The following is a 13,234-nucleotide window of genomic DNA, read 5'->3' on the forward strand; positions in this document are numbered from 1 at the left end:
TGGAGCCCAGCCTGTTTGGGACTCCCGCACCTAGCCATAGGTGTGCAGAGGAGGGGCTGGGCGGATCTGGGGTGCCTGCATCACCCTCCCTGTGTGTCTGGAAGACTGTAGATATCTCAGCAAGGAGGGAAGGATTGCAGGTTCCAGAGGCACTGCGGCCTGTGGTGAGTGCTCAGCGCACTCTGCCAAAATCTCAGACTGTTCAGGACCCTCCAGGCTTCCGGGTGCAGTGAACTGGAGAAGTGGGTTTGAGGCTTCTACATCCACCTCCCCATCACAGCTGCACTTGGAGAACTTTGGAGCTTCCAATGGGTAGGTGGGCCCACGCTATCCCCGGAGCTCAGGATGTTTGGCACTGCCGCACCTAGCCATAGGTGTGCAGAGGAGGGGCTGGGCGGATCTGGGGCGCCTGCATCAGCCTCCCCCTGTGTCTGGAGGACTGTGGATATCTCAGCAAGCAGGGAAGGATCACAGGTTCCACAGGCATGGCGGCCTGTGGTGAGTGCTCAGCGCACTCTGACAAAATCCCAGACTGTTCGGGTCCCTCCAGCCTTCCAGGTGCAGTGAAGTGGAGAGGTGGGTTTGAGGCATCTAAATCTACCTCCACATTCCGGCTGCGATTGGAGAGCCGTGGAGCTTCCAATGGGCAGGTGGGCGCACAGTGTCCTTGAGGCCCAGCTTATCTGGAACTGCAGAGTTCTGAACAGGCAGAGGAGGGCCATTGGTTCTGCAGGACCAGTGGCTTGGGGTAATGTGGCGCCAGAGTCTCAGTAGCTGCAAACATAGAAGGGAATTTTCAACATATCCTGAGGAAGCTTTCAAATAACACTTGAAACACAGAAATATAGGAAAATGAAAAAACCAAAGACCAAATTACAACCTCAAACCTCCAGCCCATCTCAAGAAACACTAGGAGCAAAAATATATACAAGAAAATATATGCCATTCACCTCAAATATCGGACACAATAGCTACTGAAATTGACAAGCAACTCCAGGAAGCTTTAAAGAAATTCAAACTCGAAATAATCTCCCAGATAAAAGAAGAAATGATAAAAGAAATGAAAGAGATTCTAAATATATCTAAAGAAAACACAGATAAAAAATTGGAGGAACTAAACAAAAAGATAGAATCCCTAGACGAGCAATATAAGACACAAAGAGAATACATAATGCAGATGCACAGAGATATACAGGAAATAAAAAACTCTACTGAAAGTTGTAAAAACCGCCTTAATGAAAGTGAAGATAGAATTTCAGACCTGGAAGACAGGATTGCAGCTAGTGAATAGGAAAGGAAAGATATTTTAAAATAACAAGGAATCAGGAAACAACAATTCAACAACTGCAAGACGATGCAAACAAAAAAAAAACATAAGAATGATAAGGATTAATGAAAAAGAAGGAGACCACATAAAGGATGTCAAGAGGATATTAAGAGAAGTAATAGCTGAAAATTTCACAAGCATGGGATCAGAAACCGACATCAGGATCAGTGAAGCATATAGAACTCCAAAGAGTCATAACCAAAACAAAACTACACCCAGACATATAATAATCACCATCACAGATCCAACACAAGAATAGATTATTAAAAGCTGTCAGAGAGAAAAGACAGATCACTTATAAAGGAAAACCTACAGAATCACAGCAGACTTCTCAGTACAAACAATAAAGTCAAGAAGAGCATGGAGTGAAGTATTCCAGATCCTAAAGCAAAATGATTTCCAACCTAGACTGATGCATCCTGCAAAACTATCATTCAAAATTGGTGGTGAAATACGATTCTTCCATGACAAAGAACAGCTGAAGAACTTCATGAACACCAAACCAACCCTGCAAAAAATATTGAAAGACAGTTTAGATACACAAAGGACAAAACCACTAAGCAAAGAAGATAATTAAACAGAACAGAAAGATAAAGATGTAACAGCAGAGAGATAATATGTCAAGAATAAACCAGCATTTAACAGTAATAACCATTAATGTAAATGGTCTCAATGCACCAATCAAAAGAAACACACTAGCAGAATGGATCAAGAAACAAAATCCAACCATATCTGTTTACAGGAAACCCATCTAACCCAGAAGGATACCTACAGACTGAAAATCAAAGGATGGAATACAATACTTCATGCAGCAGGAATCCAAAAAAAGGCAGGAGTAGCCATTCTGTTTGTTTAACAGAAATGAAAACTCAAATTATCAGTAACACAATTGTAACAGGAGACCTTAATGCGCCATTGACACCAAGGGACAGATCAACCAGACAGAAAATGAGCAAAGAAATAACAGAACTAAATCACACCTGAGAACAAATGGATTTAATAGACGTATGCAGAATGTTCCACCCAACAACATCAGAATACATATTCTTCTCAGCAGTACATGGATCATTCTCTAAAATAGACCATATATTAGCTCACAGAACATATTTAAACAAATGCAAAGAGTTGAAATCATCCCTTGCATGTTATCGGATCATAGTGCTCTGAAATTAGAAATTAATGATGAAAGGTTCTGCAAAAATATCCCAAACACATGGAAACTGAATAACACACTCTTGAGTAATCAGTGGGTCACAGAAGAAACTAAACAATACCAAAAAGAAAATGAAAATGCAGATACAACTTTCCCGAATTTGTGGGATGCAATGAAAGCCTTCCTCAGAGGAAAATTAGTGCACCGAGTTCCCACATCAGGAAATCAGAATGAATACAAATAAATAACTTGATGCTAGACCTCAAACACCTAGAAAAATAAGAGCAAGTCAAGCCCAAAGCCAAAACAAGAGAGGAAACTATAAAAATCAGAGCAGAAATCAATGCAATAGAGACTAACAAAAAAATCCAAAGAATCAATGAATCAAAGAGTTGTTTCTTTGAAAGAATAAATAAAATCGATAAGCCCCTAGCCAACCTTATTTTTAAAAAGGGAAGAAAAGCTCAAATTCATGCAATAAGAAATGAAAAAGCTGAAATCACTACAGACCCAAAAGAAATACTGAAGATCATCAACACCTATTTCGAAAACCTCTACTCTCAAAAGTTTGATAACACAGAAGAAATAAACAGATTCTTAGAAACATGTGAAGTACCAAAGGTAGATCAAGAGGATGTAAAACTGTTGAACAACCCAATCTCTATTAATGAAATTGAAACTGTAATTAAGTCTTACCTACAAAGAAGAGCCCAGGCCCAGATGGATTCACTGCAGAATTCTACAAGAAATATAAAGAAGACCTAATGCCGACACTCCTCAAACTATTCAATGAAATTGAAAGGGAAGCAATCCTTCCTAAGTCATTCCTGGAAGCAAATATTACTCTCGTACCATAACCTGAGAAAGACCCCACTAAAAAAGAGAACTATAGACCGATCTCCCTAATGAACACAGAAAATCCTCAATAAAATATTGGCAAATAGGATCCAGCAAATCATCAGCAAATTATACACCATGACCAAGTGGGATTCATCCCAGGAATGCAAGGATGGTTCAACATATGCAAATCAATAAATGTAATCCACCATATCAATAAAGCCAAAAATAAGAATCACATGATCATTTCTATAGATGCAGAAAAAGCCTTTAATAAGGTCCAACATTTATTCATGATAAGAACTTTACAGAAAATTTTAATAAATGGTCTTTACCTCAATATAATAAAGGCCTTTTATGAGAAACCAACAGCCAGCATCATACTAAATGGTCAAAAATTGAAAGCCTTTACTTTAAAATCAGGCACAAGACAAGGATGTCCTTTACCACCACTCCTATATAATATAGTACTTGAAGTACTAGCCAGAGCAATTAGGCAAGAGAGAGAAATAAAAGGGGTAAAGATAGGAAAAGAAAAAGTTAAATTATCATTGGTTGCAGATGACATGATACTCTACTTAGAAGACCTCCTAAATTCCATTGAAATATTCTTAGATACAATAAATAAATTCAGTAATGTGGCTGGGTACAAAATCAATACTCAGAAATCAATAGCATTCCTGTACACGAACAACAAAATCACAGAGAGGGAAATTAGAGAAACTACACTCTTCATATTAGCAAGCAAAAAAATGAAATATTTAGGAATTACTCTTACAAAAGAAGTGAAAGACTTATACAGGGGAAATTATAATACACTTAAAAAACAAATTGAAGATAATCTCAGAAAATGGAAAGACATCCCTTGCTCATGGATAGGAAAAACAAACATTGTGAAAATGGCCATTCTCCCAAAACTGTTATTCAGACTCAAAGAAATCCCAATAAAAATACCATCAACATACCTTATAGATCTAGAGAAATCACTCCTAAATTTCATCTGGAACCAGAAGACACCTAGAATAGGAAAGGCAATGCTAAGCAGCAAAGACAAAACAGGAGGCATCACAATCCCTGACTTGAAGTTATACTACAAAGCAACAGTAGTAAAATCAACATGGCATTGGAATCAAAACAGAGGTGAAGATCAATGGAATAGCTTAGAAGATACAACCACAACTACAAACACACTCAACCACCTTATCTTTGATAAAGGAGCCAAGCAGGTTCACTGGAAGAACGACAGTCTCTTTAATAAATTGTGCTGGAAAAACTGGCTCTCCATTTGCCAAAAACTAAAGCTAGACCCATGTCTATCACCATGTACTAAATTAAAATCTAAATGGGTCAAATATATGAATATTAAAATAGAAACACTAAATCTATTGGAAGACAAATTGGGTAGAAACCTTGAAGAAATAGGAGTAGGTAGAGCATTCATGAACAGGACTCAAACCACACGGCAAATACTTCCCAGAATCAATAACTGGGACCATTTCTTATTAAAATGTTTCTGCATGTCAAAAGAAATCTCTAGCATAGTGAAAAGAAAACCCACAAACTGGGAAAAGATTTTAGTGAACTCTCTCTCAGACAAGGAACTCTTGTCTAAAACATATAAAGAATTTATAAAACTCAGATCCACAAATTCAAAGATCCAATCCAAAAATGGGCATCTGAGATGAATACGCACTTCCAGATGAAGAAATGCAAATGGCAAATAAATACATGAAAAAATGTTCATCATCATTGGTTATTAGAGAAATGCAAATTAAAACCACACTGAGATACCATCTCACTCCTGAAAGAATGGCCAGGATCAAGAACACCAACAGCAACAAATACTGGAGAGGCTGTGGGGAAAAAGGAACTCTGCTACACTGTCGGTGAGAGTGTAGACTGGTGCAGCCTTTGTGGAGGTCAGTCTGGAGATTTCTCAAAAAGCTGGGATTGGAAGTGCCATTTAGTCTAGCTATGCCACTTCTAGGCATATTCCCAGAAGAACTGAAAGCATCATACCACAGTGGTATATGTGCACCTATGTTTATAGCAGCACAATTTGTAATCATCAGATCTTCGAAACAACCCTAGTGTCCATCAACTGAGGAATGGATAAAAAAAGTTGTGGTATTTCTATACAAAGGAGTGTTATTCAGATATAAAGAAGGACCACATTCAAATATTTATCAATAAATGGGCGCATCTTGAGACCATACTCGTAAGTGAAATAAATCAATCTCGCATGTATGAATACCGAATAGTTTCCCTAATGTAAGTAATGATTCAAATATATAAAAATATACAGTAATCAGGATTCCTCATTATGTGGCCTTGAAGCCTATAAAGTTTTCACTTATTAATTGGAAAGGCTTTATTCTGGGCTTCTTGATATTGAAATATTTGAAGCTACACTGTATGAAGTTTTATTCAAATATTTCATGGTAAAAGACAGACACTATGGTAACTACTATTAAGTTGGGTTATTTGGTGGTGAAGCACTAGGTTGCTTAAACAGTCATGCTTTGACCTGTCTTGTTATATTGTTATGTCCTGTTTTATCTCAATCTCTCCCTTATTCATTAAAAAAATTATTTAGTTATTTTTTATGTTGTTTTTAATTAAGGGGAAAAATTTTTAAAAATTAGCAGGATATATAATAGTAACTTTTTTGATTTCCTATTAACTTGTTTTGAAGTCCTGTAATACTCCCACAATCTTGTTTTGACTGATTAGCCTCTGTTCCATTCTGTATGATAGTATCAAGTTTGAGAGTATAGGCAACTACTTTGAAGGCAATAAGATTCACTAAGATGCCCATTCTGGGTTGACTATTGTCTCCTTTGGAAGTCCTGTAATATTTAAAATGCTTAAGTTTTATTGGTTGTTCTCTACTGTTTTGTTCAACTTTATAATTTCTAATGAGATAGACAATTCTTTTTAAGGAAACAAGAGACATTGTTGATAACCATTGTTGATAACCTTGTACTCTGTTTTACATCATGTGCTATGTCTCTCCTTGGTTTTGACTGACAGCTTTGTTTTGCCACATTTGACTTTATTCTTTCCCCCCAAAAAAGTAATAAGAACTAAGGAATAATAAAACTGAAAATGTGTAAATTTTGCTGTAAAATAGAGAGGGGAAAAAGTGCTCTGAAGGATACAACAGCAAGTGTGTTTAGGGGTGTTAATTAGCTGACCATGTTAATGTGTTTGGTTGGATCACTGAACACAACTGTTTGCAGTCTCACTGTTTGAATGTCCACTTTGTATGCTTTGATACTGTGATTTGAGCAACTATCTCTAAGATGATAATATATAATCTATTAACTGGTGATTTCTTACTGGTTTTTTTTTTTTTGTAGTTCTGTATTCCTTGTACCCTTATACCGCTTTGTTTTGTTTTGTTTTTTCTCTTTTTCCTTTTAAATAAAATAAAAAATAGAAACTCAGTGCTAATTCAGTAGCATTATGATGTAAAATCTAGCAATACTGTTTTTCACTGTTCAAAGTGATATTAGTCTAGTCTGTTATGTTCAATTTTTGCATATGTAAAATAAGGACAGCTACAATGGAGTGAATGAGAGACTATATGGTAGTCATTATGGACTTCCCCAATTTCAGGCCTTGAAGACCTAAAAAGCCTTCATCATCCTATAATGATTTGATGAGTCCTATAGTGTTTGATATGTATTCAATGTGTGTGAAGATGGGGACAACTATTTGGAAGAAAACTAGAGACAATAAGATAGACAATGAAATCTCCAGTGGACTTGCTTTGAAATCCATTTTTCTTAAAATTGTTTTCTTATGATCTGTTTTGTTCTGTTCAATCTTACCCTCTTTAAAAACAAAAAAGAAATTGAGTTTGATTCCATGAAAAAAGAGCCACTGCATTTTGACAGTAATGAAGCTGATAAGGTCACCAGACCTTGGTTTTCAGAATGTGATTCTGTCACCAGTTTTGAGGTGGTTTGAACAAGGAAGCTATTGGAGGAAGGAAGCCTAGACACAGGTTGATGACAGTGTCTATCCAGGCTAAAATGAGGACACTTTAGTGAGCACAGTGAGCCTGGGAGAGGTCAATGTTTGTTACTCTTGCTCATCACTCAATAGTCATGATCTGCAAGAGTGAGGAATCTGGTCGTAGTGCAGGAAGGTTCCTGACCAAGGGTCTGCTTTTGTGATGTGGATCCTCAGGACACGTTTGTCATCAGGATATTACATATGGAATGGATTAATACCAACCCCAATCGCCAGTCCTCTGAAAACCCGCCCAATGAAAGACCCAAGTTGTATGACAATAAAAACACAAGTCGAGATGTGCAAGGAAAGAAATTTAATGAAGCAAGACGTTGAAACCTTTACATTATTCAGTGATGACAGGGAATCCTTGGAAGATTGAGGACATCAGGTGAGAATGTTTTTATTATGTCTGTCAACAATCCTTTTCAACTTTTACCTGACATTGAAAAAAGAGGGAGAAAGAAGTAAAGGTGAGGTGAGTTATTTAGGTTCTGTAAAGGCAGGTCAATTCAACTAAGAGGCTAATAAAGTCTGCCAAAGAAACTAAAAAATAGAGTGGGAAATTCAGTATGTGACCTGGGGCAATTACATCAAGCCATGCATATTACAAAATATCTTAGTCTAAGCCAGGCAACTCCACAGTCATGAGACTAAAGTGTATGTGTCATGTCTCAGTGGAAGGATTAGGGAACAAGAAGTCAAAGTAACCCAGTTGTGTCTTCTGAATCCTCAGGACTATGGAGATCTCTCAGTTATGCAAAGGTGGCTGGGAGATGAGACTCAGGGCAGGGCTGGGTGGGTCCATAGACAGGACATTCTAATGTGCCTATCAGTCTGCAGAAAAATGCACTGCAGACTGTGAGCTCTGATGGAGGATGGCTCCAGCTCTTTCATTACAATCTGCACACTGCTCACACTCCCAATCCTCCCCAGGACATTACAATGATGGTGACCTTTTTGATGAGTGAAGCTCACCTGCATGAAAGTGACCAGGAACAGAGGAAGTAGGCTTGGTCCTGAAACAGCCCTGCCTAAAACTTATTTATTCTGAGATCACCACAGTAAATACATCATCCAGCGATGGGCCCTGAGATGATGGGACCTGCCCAGGGTGCTATGTGCGTCTGAGTGTATCTCAGCAGATGTGCTATTTGCATCCTCCCTCTGTCCTTGGTTCTTTCTATGAAGAGCATACCAGCAAGATAGGTACCAATGGCACCTGTGTCCCCATGTAAAAGAGGGCCAGACTTATTTGTGTCTGTCTGTCTGTGCAGAAGTCTTATGTATAAAGAGAAAGGAATTACCAGCACTTTCAGTATTATTCCTCTGTATTTTGAGTCAATCTTATTTACGCACTGCTTCACTTCCATCATTGAAGCCACAACTTCTTCAGGTGCTTGGTATTTTTTAATACTCAATTCAAAAGCAAAGTCAGACCATGTCAGGAAAGCTACAATGTCCTTCGTAAGACTTAAACATGGAATAGCATTGGCTGAAACAAAGGTAAACAATTAACATTATTTTAATGGAAGTAAATTTTCCCAGTGGTATCTGGAAGTCAGACAGCACAGAGCAACTTGCACTTTACACTCTAACCCACAATTTTCCAAAACAAACCATGATGCCCTGCATCATGGTTACAATTAACTATGCATCTCACATCAGGAAGAGAGCTATGATTGCATGGTTTCAGTTCACTCATTTAGTATTTCAGTCTTTTAAGACCACACACACTATTTTTGCAGTTTCTTTGGTTTGCAGAAAATACTGGTTGACATTTAATACTTACCCGTTTCTGCTAGGTATTTGCACCTCACCAGTGTTGAACATTGCAGAAGAGCAGGTTTTTGTCATTGCTGAAGTACATGGTAGAGGGACAATGTCTTTTTGGAAACAGGGTCTTGCTGTGTATCCCAAGCTGTGTATCCCTTCAGACACATCCTGTTGCCTCAGGTGACCCAAAACTTGCAATGATTCCCCAGGCACTGGCTCTCATGTACTGGGATTCTAGGTGTGTGCCATAAACCAAAGATAGAGGCACAACCTTGGCAAGATCAGAATAGTGAGAGAAAACCTGGGGAAGTGCAGATGAAACCACTAAGATGTGCAGAGGTGCTATTTTGAGGTTAGGCTGAAGAAATGATAGTGTGCCATTAGATAAGCTCTTGGCTAAAAAGCAGCAATTATGAGAAGCAGTTTTATTTAGCATCAGAAAGTGACACAAAAGTTACGATGCCTCTAATGTGCAATGAAGTCCACATCCCTATTGACCCATTCCTGACCCCACTTGGATCACAAAAAAAATAAGAAAACATTTGGTCAGTACTGCACATAAAACAAAGACATCTCGAAGGACACTATACAGAGGAGGCGCCTGCCAGGTTCCAATGCAATCCCATGGCAGATGCCACACCACAGGAAGAATTTGGAGAGAGTAGGGTCAGGGGCAAAACAGAAAGAGAACACTTTCATTAAGTGAGCAGAAAGACTAAGAGAGGGTAGTGGAGTTCCAGAAACAAAAAGACAGGCACGTCTTCCTGGAGACCAGAGTAAATTGTGTGAATCAGGAGTCACAGCTGAGTGGTGGAGCTGGATCATCATGCAGCCTAGTAGACACTCAGAGAAGCAGCAGTGCTCCTCTCATCAACAACTGGAGCGAGCAGTGCCTATTCCATGACCTCATTTTCAGTCTTACTATGCAGAGACTCAGACTCAGGCTGCACCTTCCTGGATATGGAGCTCTGCAAACATCCTTCCACCAGTGACACTGTGAATTTCAATTTAGTGTTAAGAAGCTGTGGGATTGAGTGGTGTCTCACTGTGTCTGTGAAGAAACTAACTGATAAGTACAGAAGACAGTTTCATGTCTACAGTTGCACACTTTTATATATTTTTTCACTGAATGGATGTTGTTATACACATAACCCCTGAGAAAACACACTCCAAGGGTATGAGCACTTGATCCAAGGCCACAACCCTGAAGGGAACAGAGCCCAGAGTCACAACTGGGCGACTTCTTACCTTCTGATGCATCCACAGATGAGATGGCAGGGAAGGAGTGTCTATCTGAGCTGAATTCCTACATTTGCCCACAATTCTCCATAAAATTTTGTAGGTGTTGAGAAGGTCATAAAATGAACCCTAAGGTCTTAAGGAGCTGACTCACCAGCACTAGAAAAGTCTAGGTTGTCAACTGTTTGGGACCTCACCCTCCTGCAATTTCTGTCCCTTGTGCTCAGACATAGGCACATGCCTCAGCTGCTGCTAGACTGGCCACCAGTGATACTCACCCTCATAGGGACAAAGAGCCAGAGCCACAAGCAGGAGAGGCAGGCACAGCTTCATGCTGCTTGTTTTGCTTTGAGCTAGCAGCTTTCCAAAGGTGAGAAAGCTACACTCTCCACCAGAGCCTTTGGGGAAGGAAAAATGTGGAGCTATTTATTTCAGATCAACCTCTCTCTTATGACACACAGGAGGCATACGTGGCAGATCAGCAGAGCTGGAAAGCAGCCCTTCTTCCTCAGCCAAGGCTGATGACACGCCTTAGGGTCCTCCCTCTATCCAGATTTAGGAAGAGACCAGCAGGGCAACCCAGGGGAAATTTGTCTGTCCCCTAGGTCTCCATTCAGGTTCCTGTAGAAATGGTTCCTAGAGCCTCAGCTTTCCTGAGTATTTCTGTTTTCTGTCTCAGATCAGAGGGGCATCAGGCAACAGTGGTTGTTTGTAAGCACACAAGTACGTACGAAGACCCCACTTTCATACTAAGGACAGCCATGCAAGTCTGTTTCAACTTCACACTGCTCATCTAAACAGATCCTTCCACCCTCTCTGTCCTTGCTTCTTCTGCCTCACCACATAAGTAGCATTCAGCTCTCCTGAATACTTTCCTCCTTTGCAGATGTTTTGTGTATAAAACCCCATTTTTTTTCTTCCCTCCCTACTTCATAACATGAGTCCTAGGATGGGGTGCACTTTTCAGTGGAATCAAAATTTACCTTTTCTGTGCACTAAGAGAGCATCCAGTGAGGAGGAGGCAACTATTTCCAGCACAGGGCTGATAGGATGATTCTGTGGCTTCTGTTCTGTTTCCCTATGAAACTCAAGAGAGTCAGAAGAAATAGAACATTGGTAGTGTTGATGGCTCACCCAGCATGGGTCCTGATGAGAAGATCATGAGAACGAGGGAACAGGAGAAGAGGGCAGCCACTCACGGCCTTCTGCTTGAGTTTAAGTTCCCCAGCTCAACCTCAGCATGGTGTCCTTTCAGTGAAAGGCTGGGCCAGGTCCTGTCACAGCCATGCACCCCTCTGTTGCCCACTGTGGACCATCTTGCTCCCCATGAACAGGAGGAGTTTTCCAGCATCCAAGTGTCCTGCTTAAATGAGAAGATAATAGAAAGCAGTCAGCAGAGGGGTCAGTCACAGAAGTACAATCCAGTCTAGCCCATGCCTTGACATGGAGTGAGGTTCTTGAGTGAAAGCATGACTATTTGTGTTCAGAGCCACCATTATGGGTTTTTGTATCTGAGAAAAATAATGCAATTTATATAACCCAGTTTGCATATCGGTACCAGGGGCTTAACAACAATACACATAATAGGATTGAGGGGAAGATTAAAAGAGTGTATGTGCTTAAAATTTAACTCCATTTGACTCATACCAGTCTTGAATAAAGATAACAAGCAGTTTTTTGCAATCATTGTCAAGCGTGCCACAGGTTGTCAACATTTCCTACTTTACCGTTTGGTCAAGTTCAACAAAACTTGATGTTAACAACTATATAGAAAGTGCTTCCTGTGAACCAGCCTCTTCTGGAACTCAGACTGGAAAAATAGAAGAACCACCACCATCGCCACATGCCTCAAAAGCAATCATCTGATGCAGAGAAACACAGGCTGTTTTGATAGCAATTGAGATGAAATGCAATTGGATGCTTGTGATGTTTGATATTTCATATAATTTGGGTGTATCCAAAGGATAATGATATACAGTGTGGCATCTATGCGGGATCTCCTTCTAAAGGGGTAGTCATTGTTAGTTCCCTATTACCTTATTTTGAAGTCCTTTCATTTCCTTTTGGGTTGGGTTTTATTCTGTTTTGTTTTGTTTTGTTTGCTTTTGTTATATGTGATGGCATGGGTAGCTACTTCAAAGTAAGCAAACGATTATTTTAGCCATTTTGGATTTACTATTGTCTTGTTTTAAAGTCCTTTATTGCATTCATTATTTTGTTTTTATTGGTTCTGTTCTATTCTTTTCTGTTTTGTTTGACCTTTACTGTGTCTGAAGGTAGCTGCGGCTAGTTTGAAGACAAAAAGAGGTGTTGTGGTAACCATTGTTGATTTCGTATTGTTTTGAAGTCCTGTGTGATTTACACTGGTTTGTTTTCATTGGGTTTGTTCTGTTGTATTTTCCTCAGTTTTCTTCTCTTTAAAATAAAAAAGTGAACTAAAAACAGCTATACAGAATGGTGTATATATCCCACTTGTGTTATGAATGGCGAGGAACCAGCTCATTGTGTCTGAAGCTCCACAATGGTCTTAGTTAAGGAGGGCATAGCTTGTCTACAGTGATGGAGAATCCCATGGTCTCTCACCAAGCTGTGTCATCAGCAATACAACAAACAGAAGCCTCCCACAAGCTCTGTTTGAGTAACTTTTAACTCTCCTAGTTCTCGACATCTGTTTATGATGTTTCTTTTATTTTAAGGATGGCAATTTTTATGGCACTCTTGTTTTTTGCAGAGTTGGCTTCCATTGTTCTCCTCTGAGGGAATTGGTGCCGAATGACATTCACTTTGCTCCTGCTTCCCATCTCAGGTTATGCTGCACTGTGCCGCTTGTCTAAGCACCAGTACCAGAGGCTGTACTTTACTATTTAGGATCAGTGACCAGT

The 13,234-nt window shown here is 39.6% G+C and overlaps 1 protein-coding gene across 2 annotated transcripts; it reads right to left on the bottom strand.

The window, feature by feature from the left end:
- Positions 1 to 7,638: 7,638 nt before the first annotated feature.
- Scgb1d4 (secretoglobin family 1D member 4) lies at positions 7,639 to 11,710 on the bottom strand. Of its 2 annotated transcripts, none has more exons than XM_063229291.1 (3): positions 11,487 to 11,710; positions 8,645 to 8,832; positions 7,639 to 7,776 (listed from the first exon to the last, which is right to left on the bottom strand). In XM_063229291.1, exons 1-3 carry the CDS (start codon positions 11,512 to 11,514, stop codon positions 7,753 to 7,755), a joined length of 240 nt encoding a protein of 79 aa, XP_063085361.1. In that variant the 5' UTR covers positions 11,515 to 11,710; the 3' UTR covers positions 7,639 to 7,752. The 2 variants fall into 2 exon arrangements, with proteins under 2 accessions (XP_063085361.1, XP_063085360.1); XM_063229290.1 differs by lacking the exon at positions 11,487 to 11,710 and adding an exon at positions 10,631 to 10,745.
- Between the last annotated feature and the right edge of the window lie 1,524 nt (positions 11,711 to 13,234).

The sequence above is a fragment of the Cavia porcellus genome, unplaced genomic scaffold (genome assembly GCF_034190915.1).
Source record: "Cavia porcellus strain 051 isolate PalLab524CR breed Dunkin Hartley unplaced genomic scaffold, mCavPor4.1 scaffold_17, whole genome shotgun sequence".
NCBI lineage: Eukaryota > Metazoa > Chordata > Mammalia > Rodentia > Caviidae > Cavia > Cavia porcellus.

Bases quoted from the DNA above. Each gene is read 5' to 3' on its own strand.
- Scgb1d4 (XM_063229290.1), bottom strand. From the start codon at position 10,685: ATGAAGCTGTGCCTGCCTCTCCTGCTTGTGGCTCTGGCTCTTTGTCCC. The intron at 8,833-10,630 runs GTGAGTATCACT...CCTTTGTTTCAG, and splicing joins GGCTCTTTGTCCCTATGAGG to CCAATGCTATTCCATGTTTA. The intron at 7,777-8,644 runs GTAATTCCTTTC...TTTCAATGTCAG, and splicing joins GAATAATACTGAAAGTGCTG to GTAAAAGTTGAAAAGGATTG.